Source organism: Fukomys damarensis, unplaced genomic scaffold, assembly GCF_012274545.1.
Source record: "Fukomys damarensis isolate Sample0158 unplaced genomic scaffold, DMR_v1.0_HiC HiC_scaffold_15, whole genome shotgun sequence".
In the NCBI taxonomy this organism is placed as follows: domain Eukaryota; kingdom Metazoa; phylum Chordata; class Mammalia; order Rodentia; family Bathyergidae; genus Fukomys; species Fukomys damarensis.
Window position 1 is genome coordinate 4,271,877 of NW_022900927.1, and position 21,710 is coordinate 4,293,586.

Below are 21,710 nucleotides of genomic sequence, written 5' to 3' on the forward strand. Positions count from 1 at the left end.
TTTTTTCCCCATACCTCTGCCCTCCCTTCACCCCCTCTACCCTAGATTCAGAGACTTTAAATGGACATTTGTCTAACCTCTACCTTTTGCCTACCCAGGTGGAGATTCACTTTCTATTTATGTATATTCTGCTATGGAATTAGATTTCTCTGGTTGGTAAGTTTGAACTTTCCCTGGTCCTCTGATGGGGTTCTAATCATTCTTAGATTGAGACAAATATTTATTTTTCACAGATATTTTTTCTCTAATGGTACCCATAGTCCCAGTTTATATACTAATAGATTGTCCTCGCTCTTTACTTCACTAACCTTATGACCCTACTGTTTCTCCCTTAAATAGTATTAATAATAATAAAAATAAATCAGAATATTACTTAATGATTTACAAAGCACTTGACAAAAATTGTTTTTTCAAGAAGAAATAGAATTGATACCCCCACCCCTACTCCCGCTTTTTGAGACAGCGTCTCACTGTGTAGTTGAGACTGACCTGGAACTCACTATGTAGCCCAGGCTGGTCTTGAACTCACAGCGATCCTCCTGCCTCAGCCAATAACCCTGTAATTTGGGTGGAAGAGATACTATTTCTACTTTTAGCTAGTTGTCAGAGTCAAGGAAGAATTTGAATCTTTTTGATTCATTTTGTTTGTTTGGTTTTGGGGGCTGTGCTGAGACAGGGTCTCACTATATAGTTCAGGCTGGCCTTTTTCAGACTTACTTTGTGGTTTTTTTGTTGTTGTTTTTGTTTTTTTTCTTTTTATTGAGTTTATTGGTACAATCTAGGTATACAATACAGTTACATTCATCATTGGGATTCTGTACCTTTACATAATAGGTCTTGATTCTCATTTTTCCCCTTGTCCCTGCCCTCCCTTCATCCCCTCCTCCCCTCCCCATTTACAAACACTTTATTTCCATTTTTTCAGTTTCTCATATTTTTTTCCTCTCCCTTATTACCTTTCCCCCACCCTTCCCACTTTCCCTACTCCTTTAGCCCTTTACTTCCTATTTCACATTATTAATAATCTCATTAGGATCCTGTGTACTGCTATAGTTTTTCTAATCCTAAAGTAAAACTAAAAAGGAAAGTAAAAGAGAAAAGGCAATCATGTAAGATTAAAATAATCCTTAATTCTGAAGATGAAAATTGTCCCTTAACATATTTAAATTGCTTCTTGCTCCTGTAGTCTTATCTTATTCTTTTTTTTCATTATTTAGAGAATACTTTATTAGTTTCTGTAATCAAACCCATGTAGATATGACCTTACATATTTAGTACAGTGTATTACCCCTGTACAAATGGAAAAAAAATAAAATAATTAACATTTCTAGACCAATATGGCTGTCCATTTCTGTACAATGCCAACTCAACACAGTAAATTGGGATAACTTTTTCCAAAGTTGACAGCACCGTTAAAGTTTCCCAAAATTCAATTTATATATATATTTATATTTATATACTAAGACTGGTAGTAGCAGTGTGTTATGCATCAATAGCAGCAACAGCTTTTCCAGGTTCTGCAGTCATCTGAACAAAATTATAGACATTCAGCACATTCCATTAAAAAAAAAAACAAAGAAAAAAATAATATCCAGAAAACAGCAACGTTCTGTTGCTGCTGTGGTACCTGGCACCATTTTTTTTTTTTAGCATCTTAATCATCATCTGGAAAGAGAACATTCTAGAGTAATATCATTAACTATAGCTTTGATAAAGCATGGTCACTACTATGTATCATAAAGCAGGCACAAGATATTTTACATTCACAGAGGTATGATACAGTGCCGTCCTACATCAATAATACTAGAATCAGTTTTGGTTTGAAATTTGCTTTGTCTGCAAATAAGATTGCTACCCCTGCTTTTTTCTGGGCTCCTGTCACATGGAGAATTGTTTTCTATCCTTTCACTTTCAGTCTATAGGCTTCTTTTTGCACTAGGTGTGCTGTTTCTTGTATACAACATATTGTTGGATTTTGCTTCTTATTCCATTTTGTTCAGGCTTACTTTGTATCCCAGGCTGGCCTCGAACTCATGGCAATCCTCCATTCTCAGCTTCCCAAGTGCTGGGATTATAGGTGTGCACCATCACACCTGGCATCTTTTTGATCTTTTTGTTTTTGAGACATAGCCTCCCTATATAGTTCAGGTGGCTTTCAACTCACTGTGTACCGGCAGGCTGGCCTCAAACATCAATCCTCCTGCCACAGCCCCTCCAAGCACTGAGATTACAGGCATTTGCTCCCACAGCTGGCACTGATTCTTAATTATGTTTTTTTCTCTGTACCACACTATTTTTCCCTAAATGATATATTCAGTCTTCACAATAGACAAAGCACTGGGTGTTGTGCTTTCACTGCACAGCTTATAGACTTTATTGAAAGGATAATAAGACAATATTGTGAACAATTTAACAGTAATAAATTTAACAGCATAGGTGACATGAACAAACTCCTTAAAAGGATGTAATTGTAGAGATGATTACTTTTGAGCCTAGTACCTCTTCTTTTATCAGATGCAGTCATTGTATTCTTTCCCTATTCTTACATCCCAGATGGTAATGTTTCTAAAACTATCCAGGAGCTCTTCTTGTTCTTCTTTACTGCAATGCATGGTTTTCCTATTTCTAACAATGCTTGTAGAAGGAAAATCTAGCCATTTATTGATCCTTTGGGAATCCCTAAAATCTATCTTTATTTTTTCCTATATTTCTTTTGAGTATCCTAGAGAGAAGAGGATAGGTTATACAAGGTAGATCTTGAAGCAAGCTAGGTGAGAATCCTAAAGGCTAACCTGAATTATCTTTTTTTCTTAGTCTCCTTGGTTCTGGGACACCCGACAGTGCTGGTATAACTATCCACTTCAGGTAGGATCTGAGCCGTTTCAAGATGGCCTTCGTATGTGTGTAAGGTAGGGTAGGTGTGAGAGTGCGTTGTCAGTCCAAGACAGGTGGCACATTTTCTTGATGTTCTTGAGGGATTAGGGACTAAGTTCTTTGAATCATATATTCAGGATTTCTATTTCTGGAGCTTCTATAGCAGTAAAATCCATTGAACTTTTTGTTCTAGCTTCTCTCATATTTATCCTAATTGAGCCAGAAAGAAAATCCGTTTGCTAGTACTTAATGGGGTACTTTCTGGTTCAGGTGTCCTCTTTGTATCACGGGCTGCTTGGAATCCTCTTAAGAGCATCTTAGTTCTCTGTTCATTCTTCAGTACTGAATGGGGGGAAAGGCACTTTGGTTCTAATCTATACTAGAAAAATGTCAACATTAGGGGAATGCTAAAATGTTGGAAGAAGGGAAGGCCTCTGAAAAATACCAATTGGTCAGAATTCTAGGCACACTGATTTGATTGTGTTATATATGTGTCAAATCTCTAAAAGAAGAGAGCTAAAGCTGGGCATGGTGGCACATGCCTGTAATCCCAGCACTTGGGAGGCTAAGGCAGGAGGATCGCTGTGAGTTCCAGACCAGCCTGGGCTACATAGTAAGTTCCAGGTCAGTCTCAACTACATAGTGAGACCCTGTCTCAAAAAGCCAAAAAAAAAAAGAATTAAAGCTGGGCATGGTGGCGCACACCTGTAAATCCCAGCACTCGGGAGGCTGAGGCAGGAGGATCATTGTGAGTTCGAGACCAGCCTGGGCTATGTAGTGACTTCCAGGTCAGTTTCAACTACATAGTGAGACCCTGCCTCAAAAAAAACTAAAAAAAAAGGAGGGTTAAAGATGTATAGGGGGGCAGAAAGAAGAGGTTTAAGTCTCCACACCAATCCAAAGTCTCTTTTAGTTATTGCAGATTTTAGACGATAGGGAAGAACGATGTCAATAATTTGACAGTCACCCTCCCAGACAGAGAGAGTTGCAGAGATGAAATGCATCTTTGAGAGTTGGTATTCTAACTACTACTTTCCTCTCTTCCAGCCTCTCTCAGGAGGGCTTTATTACTATTATATCATGGAACTGGCCTTCTACTGGTCTCTTATGTTTTCTCAATTTACAGACATTAAAAGAAAGGTAAGGACTTTGGTTTCCTCAACTCCTTTCTAGCACCATTACTGCCAATGTAATGGATTATTTTCCCTGACTGGAACCACAAAAGCAGAAGAAAGTATGTGTGTTGGAACTATTAATTCTTTTCTTTCCAAGAAATTAGACTTAACTAATGATAAAGTGTATTTAAGAGGTTCACAACAGCACAGGATGAGAACAATTAGCTAAGAATACTTACTCTTTTATTCTTCTCACATGTCTGAAACTCAGGAAATTAATCGGAACTTGAAGATATCAATACCTGATTTGGAAAAGGTCATGATTGCAGAAAAGTTAGATTTTTAAGTTATTATTATTGTTTTTCTTTGTGTTTTGTTTTGTTTTTTCCCCTCCCCTCCACTTCCCTTCTCCCCTCACCTTCTCTCTAATCTCCCTTTTTGGTTACTCTACGTACTTAAAGAATATCAGCTGGAAGGAGTTTTAGACAATTTATTTTCTTCCTGCTATTGTTCAGAAACAATGATTCAGAAAACCAAGTTGAGGGGCCAAAGATTTAGCTCAGTGGTTCTGTTGCCTGCCTCACAAGCACAAGGTCCCGAGTTCGATCTCTGGTACCAAAAAGAAAAAAGAAAAAGAAAAGAAAAAAAGTTGACATGCCCACATATTAATAGAGTTGGAAATTATTTGAGTTTATATAACCAGACAGAACCACTTTTTCATTGGTGTTTACCTGATGTGAGGTAGTTCCAGTAGCTCTAACCCTAGAGCATGTATTTTTGGAAAACTAGGGTTAGCATTATGGAAATGGGTTGAAAGTAATCTAGGTTGTTAGTATTGTATAACATAGAAACTTGATACTCCAATTCTGATTTTTCACTCTCTTATTGTCAGAAGACACAGATCCCCTTATTAAAATTTTTATTTTAATATATGACATTAAAAGTTTGATATATTTAGAAGTCAGGCATGGTAGTGCAATGCCTGTGATCCCAGCACTCAGAAGGCTGAGGCAGGAAGATCACTGCAAATTCAAGGCCAGCCGTGGCTACAGTGAGCTCAAGGCCATCTTGAACTATGTAGCGAGACCCTGTCTAAAGAAAAATAGATAATACTTATAAACCAATCACCTACTCAAGAACTAGAACATTAGCAGGAGTGGTGGTATGTACCTGTAATCCTAGCACCTTGTGAGGCTGAGGCAAGAGGAACACAAGTTCAAGCAAGTCTGGGCAGCCTGGCAAGACAATCTCAGAATAAAAATAGGCTGGCATGTTACTCTGTGCTAAGGCTCTGGGTTCAATCCTCAGTACCAAAATAAAAAAATAAAAAAACTAGAATAAAAAAAACCCTAGAATATCATTAATATCATTGTATCTGTATAGAGAGCATAGACTTTGTCCTTGTTTCTCTGACCCTACCTTCTCCAACCCTCTGTCCCTCACTGTGCTGAAAAATATTTATTAAACTATGTCTGATGTTAATAAGACTCAAATCTTATTAACTTGATAATGTCTGATGACTCAGGTATTTAAAAATTTTCTAAGTCACACATTTGAACCCAAGAGGAGATACAGCCTTAAATCTGAAAGTAGGAAGTACTTGCAGTAAGATGGATTTTTTAGCTAATAAGCATTTCTCTGAAATTTTTTGGAAGACTTTGGCCTTATCCCTCCACAAACTTACTTTCTGTTAGTGGCCTTTGGTTGAAATGTCTTTAATTAAAGCAAGAGTCTTGAGACTATCTAAGGCTGGTGTGTCCTATTGCCACCTGGGAGATTACTTCCACAGGTCAGCTCAGTACCCGTGCTGTTTTCTGTCTAGGTTATGTTAACATAGACCGTGATTGGTCACTGATACAGGAGTGTTGGGTTCAGATGCTATGCAACTCCTTAAGGGTGAGTCTAGCAGTGTGGAACATACAAGAGGTGGGTAAGATCGCCAGAGAATAATGCAGGGCACTTGAGCTGGCTAACGTTTCTATAGCTTTGCCTTTACATGCATCTTGTATTTTTTCCTTCCTTAGGACTTCCTGATCATGTTTGTGCATCACTTGGCCACCATTGGGCTCATCACCTTCTCCTACATCAACAACATGGTTCGGATTGGAACCCTGGTCCTGTGTCTCCATGATGTCTCAGACTTCTTGTTGGAAGTAACCCCAGCTCTCTTTCCTAGTCTTTTCTTTTCTCTTTCTCTTCTATTGGAAAACTTTTTCCCAACTCAATTCTTCTTTTGTCCAGGCTGCCAAGTTGGCCAATTATGCTAAGTATCAGCGGCTCTGTGACACCCTTTTTGTGATCTTCGGTGCTGTTTTTATGGTCACTCGTCTAGGAATCTATCCATTCTGGTAAGTGCTAGCCAGGGCTGTGAAGCTGTAGTAGGTATATAGCTAGTAATACCTTTTTCCCAATTCAACTTTTCTGTTTTGTTCTTGCCAGTAGAACCTTAAGAACCCTATTGCCCTGCTTTTTGCTTGGACTAAACTGAACCTTTAAGCACTCTGACAGAACCTTAGCTGCTTTACACAATATTTCTAGTCAAGTGTTATCCAGATTCAGAGTACTCAAGTTGTTTGCTCTGGCTTTCCTTACTCATCTCTTCAAAGCAGTCCTTCTTTTACACTGATTATAGAAATGACGGGCTTTTCTTGTTTGTGTTCTTACTTTCAGGTCCCCCTCCTGACCAGCACATGCACACATCCGTTTTACTTTTGTTTTTTTTGCTTTTTCTTACTTTCAGGTCCCCCTCCTGACCAGCACATGCACACATCCGTTTTACTTTTGTTTTTTTTTGCTTTTGTTTTTGTTGTTTGAGACAGGGTCTCACTATGTAGTTGAGACTGCCCTGGCACTCACTATGAAGCCCAGGCTGGTCTCGAACTTATAGCAATCCTCCTGCCTCAGCCTCCTGAGTGCTGGGATTATAGGAGTCGTCTCATATTTTACTTTAAAATCTGACTTTTTTTTTTTGTACCAGGGATCGAACTCCGGTTCTTGCGCTTGCCTGGCAGGCGGCGGAACTGCTGAGCCAAATCCCTGGCTAAAATTTGACACTTGACTTCTCTCTTCCAGGCTTCTGAATTCAACCCTCTTTGAGAGTTGGGAGATAATTGGGCCTTACCCTTCCTGGTGGTTATTCAATGGCCTTCTCCTGATCCTACAGCTTCTGCACATCATCTGGTCCTACCTAATTGCACGAATTGCTTTCAAAGCCTTGCTCCGGGGAAAGGTGAGGATGAAGAATGGCTTCTTTCTTTGGTCGTGGGGAATGATAAGTACTATTCAGCAGATCTCTCCATCTAGCCTGGTGAGTCCCTGCTACACAAGCAGACCCAGCAAAAAGTCTAGGTCTCCAAAGTTTTTACCTTGACTATGTGTGTTTAGCCTTTTAAAGTATAACTTAGATGCAAAAGGCAGGATCTAGTACTTACTTCTTGTCCTTTAAGAATGGATACTCTTGGGCCAGAAATTTAGGCACCAAGCCTGCCTTGCAAAGTGCAAGGTTCTGAGTTTGATCTCTGGTACTGGAGGGGAAAAAAAAGAATGGCTATTAGCTTTGCGTGCCTGTAATCTCAGCATTCGGAAGGCTGAGGCAGGAGGATCTTTGCAAGTTTGAGGCCAGCACGGGCTATGTAGTGAGTTCAAGGCCAATCTGAGCTACATAGACTAAAGCTGGTTGCAGTGGCCCTTACTTAAAATCCTAGCCCCAAGGGAGACTGAGGCAAATTTGAGCCCCACCTGGGTAACTTAATAAGAACTTGTCTCAAAATGTAAAATGAAAAGTTTTAGGGATGGCCTCAACCATTTTCTGCCCTTACTTGTCTATTATATTTTATATTATTATATTACTTGTCTTATATTTTATTATACTTGTCTATTATATATTTTTTTCTCTTTCTTTACTGGGGATCAAATCCAAGGCCTTGTGCATGCTAGGCAAATGCTCTACCATTAATCTATGCCCCTATCCCCGAAAGATAACATGTAATGATAAACTCATAATGAGTTTTTCAGCTTCTTTTGAAGCCAGGCTTATTAGGTGAGTGGCCCTCAGTAATAAGAACCCCAAGTTGGGTCTCGCTACAGGAAGTGCTGGTTCTAGGGTCTATTCATGATCTTGTGCATCATTGTTCTTTATGGCTATGCTTAGTTTCGGAACTTGCTCAGTGTGTCTGTGCATCTTGCTGTAGCTGCTGGACTTCTCTGTTCTCCCTGCTTTTCTTTCTGACCAGATGACCTACCCACGAAGGATTAGACCCAGACTCTGTACTCTACACTCTTTTCTCACCTTCCTTTTCTCTCTGCCTCGTTGGTGGAAGCTGGACAGTTTCATCTCTCGCATGTAAGTGTTATCTGTGCTTCTAGTGCTTAGGGAAGCACGTCTGTGTAAACTTATTTCTTTTCTTTCCTGCTACCCTTTCTGTTCATCTGCTGACCTTAGAGACCCACTGTTGAAATTACCAGATTCTTTTCCTAAAAAGAGGCAACAGCTGAATCTCTTCCTTCTTCCCTCCTTTCCTTTCTTCTCTCCTCCCCCCTTCTTCCCTTCCTGCCTACCCTGTCTCTCTGTCCTCTATCTCTAATTCTCTCTCTCTCTCTCCTCTATCTCTAATTAGTTTTTGATCCTCTCTTTACCTCACATCTAGAAACACTGTGTCCTCTGGTAGAAATTTCCTAAAGATAAGGTAATTAATTATCTGGATTTAGCGGTCAACAGCTACAATAAACTGTAGAATCACAGAACTAATCCAAAGCACATGTCCATCGCTTTGGCAACAGCAGTGGTAGCTTTGTTCCTTTTCACCTCTTCCTCTACTTTGTTTTAATAGCACACATTTATTGTCCTTCAGTTCCAGAGGTCAGAAATCTGATACAAGTCTCACTAGCTTTCTCCCCTTAACTTTTATGATCCATGCTAGAGAACTTGAAATACTTTGCTTGACATAAGGATTGTTTGCATTGGAAAATACTGTTCTAATCTAAGCTCCTCACTTGAAGATACAAACATTTGAAGAAAACCTCAGGGCAAAAGGTAAAGATTCACAAATGCTAGCATAATTGGTACTAGGATTTTTTTCTTACCAACTGCAAATCCACTGTTGTTTTTATGATACTGTGTATCTGAATATGCTGAAGTTTCACTAAAGAGTAATTCTGCTCTTTGAAAATGAAAGATTAGGAAATGATGTCATAGAATAATGATAGTTGAGCCCAGGACCAGTAGTACTACTTTTAAAAAGCCCATTATGGTCAGCTTTAGGAATAAAGCAAAACTCAAGGTGACCAATGTGCATAAATGCATTGTCCACCACCACCAGGACATGGAAGCCATCAGATGGCAGTCATATGTGCTGGCCTTCCTGTTCTTTGAGATAGGAGGCGAAAGGGGGTCCGTTTTCTTTTGCTGGTTCTGAAAGGTAAGCCCCTCTACCAAAGCAGCTTCTGTTCCATAAAGAACAGAATCAGAGGTGACAGGAAAAAAAACAGAAAGCAGGCAAAAGATATTTGAAAGAGTAATCACAGTCCAGATAACTCTTGGAGTCAGGTGTCACCAAAAGTAGAAAACAAATACGGTCCCTGTGAGCTTAGTCTGTCTTCTGATTCTCTCAAACTTCTGTTCTCACTTTCCTGCCTTTGGTTCCATCTCACCTAGGTGTCTAAGGATGATCGCAGTGATGTGGAGAGCAGCTCAGAGGAAGATGATGAAACCATCAGTACTAAAAGCCTCTCTGGCAACAGCTCCAGCAATGGTGCCAGCTGGGTAAATGGGCACATGGGAGGCAGCTGCTGGGCTGAGAAGTAAAGTGGTTGGCCTGGACACTTCAGCAGACGTGGAATTACAGGGCCACTGACAATCTACTCCTTTTGGGCCTCCCCACATCTACACTCCTGTGACCAGAGGGATTGCAGGGCACCAAGGAGAATCAAAGAAACAAATATTTTCACTTTTTTTTTTTTTTTAACTCTGCCATTTTATATTTAATACCCTTCAGATCCTTTCGGTAATGTTATTTGCTCTGCATGTGTATGTGTGGTGGTGTGTGTGTGTGTGTGTGTGTGTGCACATTTGTGCATATGCACAAGTTTCATTGCCTGGGTTCATTGCCTGGGTTACGGCACAATTCTATACTGGAGCCACGAGGCCTTGCCTGTACCGTTTTGAACCCACTTTAGTCCCAGATTTGGCTGCAACAGCTTGAATTGTGCTGTCTCTGGATCTTTCCTCCCTTGTGGCCCTGGCTCTTGAGACTCAATTCCTGGAGCATTTGAATGAAGCAGCCAGGTTTCTGCATTGTTCCTCTTTTGAAGCAGGGACTATTTAACACAATAAAATTGTATGGAAACAGAGAACCTTGGGTGGATGGCCAGAATTGCTGTGGTCCCCAGCTAGATCCCCTTCCCGCCACATGATAGTGACAGGGACAACTACTGATACCCTGCTCTTTACTCAATGGTACGCAGGGAGGGCGGTGGGAGCAGGAGGGCTGGGGCTGGAGGAGGACAACAGCCACTGGGTGTGCTGTTAACGATTTTATACTATTGTTTACTCTTCTGTGATTAAAATGCTTCAACCCTCTTCTACTTGTCTTAACCTCTTTAGTGACTGCCACTCATTCTGTGAATTCCTCAGCTAATTAAGAATGTTTTGGGTTGGAGATTTAGCTCAGTGGCACTGTACTGTGCCTTGCAAGCGCCAGGTCCTGAGTTCTATTCCTGGTCCAAAAAAGGAATTTTTTTCCAGGTTTGGTGGCAATGCCTGTAATCCCAGTACTCTGGGAGGCAGAGGCAGGGTGATTTAAAGTTGGCAATTTAGCAAGACCTTATCTCAAACCCTCCCCCCCAGTACCAGCGATCAAACTCAAGACCTTGCTTTTGAGGCAGGCATAGTGCCACTGAGTTAAATCTCTGGCCCTAATTTTTTTTTTTTTTAACAGGCTGCACATGTATCTTGATGCAAAGGGTCCTGGGTTTAATCCCTAGCCTCACAAATAATAATAGTAATGTTTTAGATCTGGTTCACAGGCACTGAACATCAAATCTTTCCTTTCTGTGCACTATGGTGTCAACCAGGGTGGCCTACATTATTTTAGAGCTTTATGTTTTAAGAAAAGGTAAGCACATTTAATGGGGTCACAAGAACAGTGCTGAGCAGATAAAAGCATTCATGTAGCAAAACCGATAAAAGGCTTTGGTTGAAAACTAAAACACCTTTAGTTAGGTATCTGCATTTCTCATCTTACTGTAGAGACTACCAATTAATTAACACTTTAAGATTGTGAGCAGATGTTTTCTTCTTTGTGGTTTTTGTCTTTCAGCTCATGGAGAAGGATTCATCCTACTACAGATTTCTCCTGTAGTTAAGGCCTTGGCAAAATTACCAAATGTAGTATTCATCTCCCAGAATAATTTTCCATTTACTGCATTTTTGGATTATAGAAATATTTCTAGCTAGAGGTGGGGGCACACACACCTGTAATCGCAGCACTGAGGAGGTGAAGGTAGGAGAACAGAGTTTGAGGCCAACCTGGGCTACATAGTAAGGCCATGTCTCAAAAAACAAAAACCAAAGAAAATAAAAATGTCGACATGCTTTTGTATACAAATGTAGACATATGGAGAACTTTATGTCATGGAGATGGATTAAAAATGGAAAGAAACTGGTTATTCTAAGGATGAGATACTTTATGTTCATTGACATTATAGGGATACTGACCCTACTAACCTTGCTGAGAGACCAGATTTTTTAAAAGATTTACTGTCAGAGATGCTGGGGATGGAACTCAGTGGTACCCTGCCTGTCTGGGAAGTGCAAGGTCCTGAGTTCAATACTCAGTAGCCAGAGGTTGGGGAAGATTTACTGTTGGCATGGAAAAATTAAATATTAAGTAGTCAGTTGATCAGAACTAATCAGGAATACGAAAAGAAAGGTCTTACATTTAGTTTACCAATTTGCCATATTGTTGAATAGACTGTGAAATATGAGTGAAAATGCTTTTAAAAGCCAAAGTATGTATTTTGCCTTTTTGAAATTTAAAGTTACTTTGTTTACATAGTCTGTTGGCTGGCCCAGTTAACCTGACAAAAGATGAAACCAAGGAATACAATTATTTTGTTGTTGTTGTTTTTTTGAGACAGGGTCTTGCTTTGTAGTACACTCTGAACTTGAACTCACTATATAGCCTAGCCTAGGCTCAAACTCTCAGCAATCTTCTTGCCTCTGACTCCTAAGTGCCTGCCTTAAGTGATATAGTAATTCTTTTTATATAATGATTACATTCGTTGTGGGGAGTTGGTGTGTATTATATATAATTGTTTTTCATTCGATTTCCTTCCCTCTCCATCTCTTGGTCACTTTTCCTTTTGCAAAAGACCTATCTTCCTATTTCTATTATCTTTTTTTATTTATATTATATTTTAGGTTTCTTATGTAAGAGAAACCATGTAACATTTAAGCATCTGTGTCTGATGTATTTATTTCACTAACATTATGGTCTCAAGGTGTATTCATTTTCCAACAGGTTACTCAAGTTTATCCTTCTCTATGGCACGTAGTACTGCATTGTGTTTAAATGGCACATTTTCTTTATCCATTCATTTGTTGATGGACTTCCAAGGTTTAGTTATTACAAGTTGCGCTGCTGTAAACATAGGTATGTATGTACTATATTACTATAATACAATGTCTTTAAATCCTTCAGGAAGACACCTAGAAGGGGAATAGCTGGGTCAGATGGAATTTCTAGTTTTAGTTTTTTGAGGAACCTCCATACTGATTTCCATAGTGGTTGTATTAGTTTACATTCCCACTAACAATGTGGAAGAGTTCCTTTTCCCCAGCATTTATTTGACTTCTTGATGCCAGCATTCTTTCTGGAATAGGGTGGAATCTCAGTGGGTTTTTTGGTTGTTTGGTTTTGGTTTTTTGAGACGGTCTCACTACATGGTCCAGGATGGTCTTGAACTCAACTATGTAGCCCAGGTTAGCCTCAAATGTGTAGCAATCCTCTTGTCTTAGCCTTCCGAGGACTGGGCTTACAGTTGTTGTTTTCAATTGTACTTCTCTAATGGCCAGAGGTGGTGAACATTTTTTCGTGTGTTTATTGGTCATTTCTACTACTTCTTCTGAGGAGTGTCTATTCATTTCAGTTGCCCATTTTTTGACTGAGTCTTTTATTTTGGGGGGACTAAGCTTTTTTGAGATAGATATAGATATAGATATAGATATATCTATATATAGATTCATTCTAAATATTATTTCTCTGAGGAATAGCTGGCAGATTTGAGGGGGGTGGCTGAGACAAGTCCTTGCTATGTACTCAGGCTGGCCTTGAATTCACTATATAGCCCAAGATGGCTTCAAACTCACAGCAATCCTCCTGCCACAGCCTCCCAAGCTGGGATTATAGGTGTGTGCCACCATGCCAGGCAAAAACATTTTTAAAGGATTTTTGGGGGGGCGGGGGAACCAGGGATCAAACTCAGGACCTTGTGCTTGCAAGGCAGGCAACATACCACTGAGCTAAATCCCTGGCCCAGGAATGTAATAATTTTTAAAGTAGCCAACACATCGTTCTTATTATAGTCAGGCATTATATCAAATACATGTAATAAAGATGAGGCAAAACAGCTAATAAGGAGTCAAACCTATTGTCTCTGTTCTGTCACTTCCCAAAATTTCATAAGAGGAAAAAGAGCTGTGGAAGAAACATTTAGCCATATGCACAGACTGATCGTAGTTTGCCTTGAATAGAGAATTGAGATGAGGATCAGTTGCAGGAATAGGATCTTGTTCTACGGAGGAACTGTGTGCATACAGCTGGAGTGGGGGTGGGAGCTAACGTGCTAAGGTTTTGAATACAGCGCTAGAAGGTAAAAGTGTGACGGGTACAGCAAGACTGTCCTAACGCCAGTGTTGTATGTGGCCTGGAAAGGCTTCACACCTGAGGAAGGACCTGAATTCATAGTGGTAAGTTAGACTCACATTTTCTCTACTAGAGAACTAGGAATATCTGTGAGAAAGAAGACATTACCTCTGTTGAACATAAAAGGGTTTTATTATTTATTGAAAAATAGGAGCCGGGCATGGTGGTGCACACCTATAGTCCTAGCACTCAGGAGGCTGAAGCAGGAGTTCGAGGCCAGCCTGGGCTACATAGTGAATTCAGGGCCAGCCTGAACCTATAAAGGGAGACCCTGCCTCAAAAAAACAAAAAAAGGGCCAGAGATTTAGCTTAGTGGTTCTGCTCCCTGCCTCACAAGCGCAAGGACCCAAGTTTGATCCCCAGTACCAAAAAAAAAAAAAAAAAGCAAGGGCCCGAGTTCGATCTCCAGTACAAAAATAAAAAAAAAATTTAAAAAGTTGTTTGTATAGTATAGTGCTTTTCTCCTTAAAAAATGACTTTATATCCACAATAAGTGCACTTAAACCTTACATAAAAATAGAAATTGTTGGGCCGGGGATTTAGCTCAGTGGTGCCACTGCCTGCCTCACAAGCTGAAGGTCCCCAAGTTCGATCCCTGGTAGCAAAACCCCACAATTTATTAATTTTGTTCATGGTTAGTCAGTTGAACTCAGTTGGAGGTATCTCATGTAACTAGTCAACTGGGAATGGAGCAACTGGGAAACTGCCAATGAAGTCACTTAAAGACTCCACTGGGCTGGATGTCCACACACATAATTTATACGTGGGCTTTTTTTTTTTTTTTTTTAATTGTAGTGCTAGGTCTCTACCACTGAGCTATGCCCCTAGTCTGACTTCTATATTTTAGTGATCAAAATAGTTACAAGGACTGCCTGATTTAAAGAGATGAAAGAGTGCCACAGTCATTGAAAATCATAGAAAGTAGGAGATACTGTTGCGGCCATCTTTGAAAAATTAACTCTGCCTCAACAAGAAAACCAAGTCTCAGAAGTTGTTTAAAAAACATCTTTTGGCACAGTGGTGCATGCCTATAATTCCAGCTAAATAGGAGGCCACAGAAGGAAAATCACAAGTTTAAGGCTGACCTGGGAAATTTAAGTGAGAACTTATTTCAAAATTTAAAAAGTGCTGGGTCAGGGATTTAGCTCAGTGGTGCTGCCACCTGTCTCGTAAGTGCAAGGACCCAAGTTCAATCCCTGGTACCAAAAAAAAGTGCTAGAAATATAGCTCAGTGCTAGGAGTGTCCTTGCGTATCAGAAATTTTAACGTAAATCAGATTATCCGTCATATGTACCTTTCACATTACCCTAATTCTGAAATAATCATAAATAAGTGGATGACTGTATTTTTAATTTAAACTAAGTTCATGCGGGGAGAAATATTTTCTGTTCAATAATAAGTGCCTGCTTTATGATAGGCACTGTGATAAGAACAAAGGACATAGAAATGAATAAGATCTGATTTCTGTGCTTAAAGGAATCATAATCTAGTAAAAAAAGATATATATCTTGATTAGAATATTTTAAATTGAAAACTGGGCGTGGTGGCGCACGCCTGTAATCCCAGCACTCGGGAGGCTGAGGCAGGAGGATCACTGTGTGTTCGAGACCAGCCTGGGCTACATAGTGAGTTCCAGGTCAGTCTCAACTACTTAGTGAGACCCTGTCTCAAAAAACCAAAAAAAAAAAAAAAATTTTTTTTTTTAAATTGTTCTTAGTAAAGTGGAAGAAAACTTGAAAGTAGAAATGCGCCACATTAAAGATAAGTAGTTTGGCCCAGGCAGACAAGGAACAGATATTATCTGTAGAGGTATGAGATTAGATGAAAGATATTAGTTCTGGCTTTAATGCAGACTAAAACTGAGACAATCCATAAGTGGTTTTATTTTGTTCTTTAATGCATAGCTGCGCTTCCAAGAAAGAAATGTGAAGAAACTGAAAGCTAGAATAAATGGCAACACAGCCAGTGCAATTCCGAGAGCATACGGAAAAGTACTGAAGGGCCTGGGTTAAAATACTGACAAGAGACAAAACTAACTCTATGGAAGTAGTGGACTGAGACTTTCACTTAAATCTGGGACCCTACAAGAACAACTTTAGTGTAAGAAGGTAAATTGTCAAAAATTCCCACTTGACAAAAGCAGTAAGCGAAGGAGTTTGAGTGCTGGGCTATACTGCATATGAATTTGAGAACCTAAATCTGTGCTTCCTGTGTGGTCCAGGAACTGTCACTATGCCTTACCCATTCCCAGTAAGAAATTGGTCTTTGATCAGTTGTCCATGGGATATCTCTGCTGAGATATGCGTATGATTGCAAATAACATAAAACTCTTACTTCTTCTCCCCACCAAAAGCTCCTAAAGCTTATTTCAGTCAAACTGGAAACAAACTAACAGAATACAGGGATCAAAAATGTATAAGGAACTGCCTACTAATTTGGAAAACTGGGTGTGGTGGTATACACCTGTAACCCCAGCACTTGGGAGGCTGAGGCAAGAGGATTGCTAGTTTAATGCCAGCCTTAACTACACATTTAGACCCTGCTACTTGAATGTGCTGCCTTTTCTTTCATGTTGTCTTCATATTTCTGTAAGACGTACAGGTACATTCTCTGTGCAGTAACAGAGTTTGGAATCTACCCTCAGACTAATATTGTACCCAGTGGATTTAAGAAGCAGAACTGCTTTTTTCTTTTTTGGTTTGTGGCAGGGGTGGGTACTGGGGAGCAAACTTGGGTCCTTTCGCTTACAAGGCAGGTGGCGTGGAACCACCGAGCTAAATCCCTGGCCCAGAACCATTTTACTGTATACAAGGACTGATTGGAAAATATAGTCAGTGTTAGAATTTTAAGGAACTTACATTCGCCACATATTTCAATCAAACCTTTATGCCAACCTTTGCTTTTACGAACTAACCCTCTTTTATTTCATGCAATTATATTAATGCTGCCAAACAAGGGCCTCTGACTTTCCACACACAGACTCACAAGTATCACCACACTGCCCAGAGTTCCTCATTCCCTAGACACAGCAATTAGGCCAGAAATGGTCTGCACCAAGACCGCCTCACAGTTTTCTCGGGGACTCTGTAAGTGGTAAAGCACCTGCTTAACATGCACAGGCCCTGGATTTAATCCTCAGCACCAAAATACAAATAAATAAATGCTGGAGCAGTCTTATCCAAGATCATGAAGGCTGATACTAGCACTGCTAAAGCTACAGAGCCTGCCACAAAAATGTGTATACACTTCTGAAAAAAAAAAAAATCAGTGTCTAGAAGCTAAAGGCCACCACTTCGATTGCCTCTTATAACTGTAGAGGCCAAAGGTAACTTGTATTAATCTCTTGATGTCTCAATAAATTTAGTATTAAAATATTTATATAAGTTTTTCTTTTCCTGAAGTATGTATATGTTTTTTTGGCAGACTATAGCCTTCGATATTCATGGGTATAAGAGCCAAGATACAGCAATAACATCCATGATTCAAAAGCTAGCTCCATTTCTATGGTCCATATATTATTTGAGAAAACAAAAACACCAAGATATACACATGGCAAAATATTTAATGTCTGTAGGCGTACCTCACCCTCACATTCCCATTATGGTTTGACAGGCTCCACAAACTGTCACACTAGTGAAACTGGCAGGACCATAGGAACCCTGGGCACTTCCTTACAGCAGGGTTTGAAAACCATCAAGTCCCCTTGATCTGCAAACGGTGGCAGGTGTGGTCTTTCCACAGCATGCTCAGGAGAAAACGCCCTCCATCCTACAGGTCTCCTGGGGTCTTCTGTTCTTCTGCAGCCTGGCGCCGGGCGCTGCGCAGCTGCAGATAGTGGTAGGCTCGGACGCTGCAGAGGTAGCCCCCATATACAGTGAGGAGCATCATGGAGACAGAGAAGGTCTTGTAGCCGATGTCGGCTAGCTGCTTAGCAGTTGGCATGTTGTTCCCTACAAAGATAGATTGCAGTTTGATCCAGAAGAAGGACTCATTTCCCGGCCCAGCCCTCGTTTAGGAACATTCTATAACCTGCATCCTGCTTAGTCTGTCTGCACTCTGTACTGAATGGCCCAACACACAGCAAGCAGTCTTGGAAGGATACTATATGACATACTCTGGGAACTCTGACTCAAAAGGGCACAAGAGACGAGGCAAGAAGCATACATCTGAATGCATGCACACTGACACCTGGCTCTCCACCTTTGTGGAGAGAAGACTGGCCCACCCTGAACTGATCTTAACTGGCATATTACTTGAAACGTAGCAATTTTTCTGGCTTATAGGAAATCAACAGAGGTAGCTAGGGTTTAACATTAACAAAGAATTATTCTCTAGATCAAATGAGAATCTTTTAGGCAGTATCCAATTTGTTTTCCCATAAAAATAATCTTGTTCGTAGTGGTTAGCCTTAAAGCATGTTTAAGCCATAATATACCTGAAATAGTGCCAATGGTACTTTTATATTATTTCAATTATACTTAACCTTCTATAACATTAAATTCTAAACTGAACATTAAGAACCTGTCCCAAGGGCTAAAAACAATCTTCCTAGGTCCTGTTCCTGTTAAGTTTTAAATCCTATTTGCATGAGCTATAGTACTTAGAACTTCACTCTTCCCTGGCTATTGTAAGCTGGGAAACAAGGGAAAGGTTAGTATATGAATTCCTTATCAAGAACAAAATGTTCCTCAATTGGGACTAGATCTTTGGCTCCCCTCAGTTGAGAGAAATGAAATTAAGACTGAATAAAGCCCGATGTGGCAGCACACACCTGTAATCTCAGTACTCAAGAGCGTAAGGACTGCAAGTTCAAGGCTGGCCTGGACATCTGCTTAGGCGTAGCACACCTAATTACTTTAACTTGGGCTAGAGGTGGTAGCTTGTTTTTAGTACCAGCTACGTGGGAGGCTGAGGCAGGAGACAATAGCTTGAGACTAAGAGTTCAGGGCCAGCCTGAGCAACATAGCTACAACCTGTCTCAAAAAAGTGAAAGATCTGGAAGCAGATGACATCAAGATCAGCTGGTCTAGGCAAATGAAAGTGGCGTAGGAGACAGGTAAGTGCTGCTCAGTGAGCGCTAAGGGCCTTGATGATAGACCCTAAGATGAGTCAAGACACAGCTTCTACGAATTCCAGTTCTGCTAAAGAAACTGACATTACCTAACTTCAGAGAAAGAAAACTGAACAAAGAAGGCTCAAGATGAGAAAGGGTCTGTTCAGGTTTTCCAAGGGTTGTAATAACCCTAAAGCAGTGGTGGCAAACCTATGGTGCAAGTGCTGAAGCGGGCTGTTTGTTATCATTGAAAGCTTCAAAAGTTTCGCCTTCACTGTCCTAAGCTATGCACAGTGAGGGACACAGGGCAAGACACTAAAGTTGTAAACAAGCACCCCACAGACACTGACTTTGCTTACTCTCCTGCTGTTCCCACACCATGGCCAGAAACCAGTTACAGGACTCCCTCTGTAAGGGGCTGGAGAAAAAGCCAACCAAGGAATAGGATGCTCCAGCTGGGCTGGAAGAGTGACACTAGACCAACAGACATAGTCCTGGTGTCCTATTCTCAAATTGGCAAAAACTCTTCACTGAGCTAAGACAGGGACAGCAGAAATGGGAAGTGATGGAAATACAAGTTATTTTGGGAGCACGGGATTGTCAACTGAACGGATTAGAACAAAGCTGGAAGTACCTCCCAAGTTAAACTTGGGTATTAGAATGCTGTTCACAGAAATAAACAAGTATGTGTCACTGTGTACCGAGGGTGTGACAGTCAAGATCCTGGGGCCCAGGTTGGGTGTGGTGCACACCTATAATCCCAGTGCTCAAGAGGACAGCCTGGGATACACAGTGAGTTCAAGGCCAGCCTGAATTACAGTGAGGCCCTTTCTCAAAACAGAAAAAGACCATAGGGCTCAGAGTGGGTCTCAGTGGAAAAGCACTTGCCAGACATGTGTAATGCCTGGGGTTCAATCCCTAGCACCAAAAACAGGTTGGACATACTAAAATTAACAACACATTCATGTGTGATGTCTTATCAGGCAGAAGAGAAGGAAATGAAATTCTGGACAGATCTTGAGAGAAGCGTTTCAAATACAGATGTAACAGGTGGCACTAAAGCAGAGAAAACTGACAAGTTGGCATGGTGGTGAACACCTGTAATCCCAGCACTCAGGAGACTGCGGCAGGAGGATGGCTCCGTTTGAGGCCAGCCTGGGCTACACAGTGACACCCTGTCTCAAAATGAAACCAAGAGACGGAAGCCAAGGCAACAACAACTGGAAGATGAAAACAGGAAAAAGGCAAGGAAATTTTAGAAATATAGGGGGTGATGGTTCATTTAGCTACACTTTCCTTCCTGGCTAAAAATCACCTCTGTATCAAATCACTGCCACTGACAAATGTGCTGTATCCTTCCAGTGTGTTTGGCCAGACAAAAACGGAACCATACTGCAGAGTGCCATGAAGTCTGGTCAGATGGGAGCACTGAGGGGAAGGGTGACCAGGTCACTAGTAAGCCTAGGGTAGATGTCAGTTTAATGCAATGAACTGGGACAGGCAGGACAGACATTAAGTAGATAGCACAGATCTTCAGCCAGGGCTTCAGCAAGTCTATAAATCGCAGTCTGGTATGTGCTTAGCACTTTTCCAGAACAAGGAAAAACATTAGAGGATCATAACCTTCCCCCCACCACCAAGATGAGAGAACAGATGTTTTGGTTAAGGGAATGAAAGTGATAAAGCAGAGTTTGACAAAGTAAGAAACAAGATCAAGAAAAATCTAGTTTTGTTTTGCATATTGATTAGGAAGGTGTGAATATCTTTTTTTGTTTTTGTCTTTTGAGACAGTTGGGGTGTACCCCAGGCTGGCCTTGAACTCGTAGTGACCCTCCTGTCTCAGCCTCCTGAGTGCTGGCATTACAAGTGTGCACCACCAGGCCCTGCGTGAATCTCTTTTAAAAGGGAGGAAAGTGGTGGCTAAATTGAAGATAAAAGAGACCCAGGCTGAGGACAGTCTAGGAGAAAATGAAATTAGCAGTCAGGGCAGAATGTTTAATCTTAGAAATGAAGGGAACTTTTGAGACTGGAGGGACGTTATCATTTTAAGGAACATTCATTTTCTCAATAAAACAAAGCTGGAGCCGGGCATCCTGGCTCATGCGTGTAATTCCAGCACTCTGAGCGGCTAAGGCAGGAGGACTGCAAGGTTGAGTCCAGCCTAGAAACAGCCACTGTCTTTAAAAAACAAAACAAACCTGGGGACTGCTCAGTGTGAGAGCCCTGAAGGTTCAACCTTCAGGCCAGAGGGGTGTGAGGAACAAATCTGGGTTTCTATTACGAAGTGATGGTATTGCAGGTTTTGGAAAAATCCCTTAGAATCATAATGAAAAATACCATAAGGGTACAATCTGTAAAGGTTATGTGTTACGTGGCTGTAATCTTTTGGCCCTCTACAAGTGGGAGGACCTCAAGACTCAGCTTGCTTTTGCAAACTCATTCCTCCAAAAGGGTCTGTTACATCAACCTAGACTGACTAGTTCGTCTCTGATTTCGCACCTGGAGCACATAAAGCTAGGAGGGCGCAATAACGGACACGGCTTCTGTCTAAAGGAGCTAACGGTGCTATGCTACGAGTCCTATTGTTAGACAAGGTCAAAGACGGTGGGTGAGTTCAAAAGCAGAGGGAGCTTTTTGGAACGGCGGGAAGATTTTACAGCAGCGGAAGAGACGAGGGGGACACCCGGCCGCGGCGGCTTTTGGAGTCGCAGTGCGAGGGCCTAGAAGCCAGGCCGGTGAGGCTGG

The 21,710-nt window shown here is 40.9% G+C and overlaps 2 protein-coding genes across 2 annotated transcripts in view; one reads left to right on the top strand and one right to left on the bottom strand.

Moving 5' to 3' along the window:
- Nucleotides 1-10,686, top strand: part of Cers5 (ceramide synthase 5) — a 39,241-nt gene extending 28,555 nt beyond the window's left edge. The window contains exons 5-12 of the mRNA XM_019207419.2: nucleotides 99-156; nucleotides 2,815-2,865; nucleotides 3,922-4,014; nucleotides 6,014-6,142; nucleotides 6,231-6,337; nucleotides 7,062-7,218; nucleotides 8,222-8,331; nucleotides 9,643-10,686. Coding sequence (XP_019062964.1) covers nucleotides 99-156; nucleotides 2,815-2,865; nucleotides 3,922-4,014; nucleotides 6,014-6,142; nucleotides 6,231-6,337; nucleotides 7,062-7,218; nucleotides 8,222-8,331; nucleotides 9,643-9,754 — 817 coding nt within the window. The 3' untranslated portion in view covers nucleotides 9,755-10,686. The remainder of the gene's footprint in view (nucleotides 1-98; nucleotides 157-2,814; nucleotides 2,866-3,921; nucleotides 4,015-6,013; nucleotides 6,143-6,230; nucleotides 6,338-7,061; nucleotides 7,219-8,221; nucleotides 8,332-9,642) is intronic.
- A 6,733-nt stretch (nucleotides 10,687-17,419) lies between these two features.
- LOC104861982 (cytochrome c oxidase assembly protein COX14) lies at nucleotides 17,420-18,207 on the bottom strand. The gene has a single exon (XM_010623663.3). It carries the CDS (start codon nucleotides 17,852-17,854, stop codon nucleotides 17,681-17,683), a length of 174 nt encoding a protein of 57 aa, XP_010621965.1. The 5' UTR covers nucleotides 17,855-18,207; the 3' UTR covers nucleotides 17,420-17,680.
- Nucleotides 18,208-21,710: the final 3,503 nt, after the last annotated feature.

Bases quoted from the DNA above. Each gene is read 5' to 3' on its own strand.
- LOC104861982 (XM_010623663.3), bottom strand. From the start codon at position 17,854: ATGCCAACTGCTAAGCAGCTAGCCGACATCGGCTACAAGACCTTCTCT.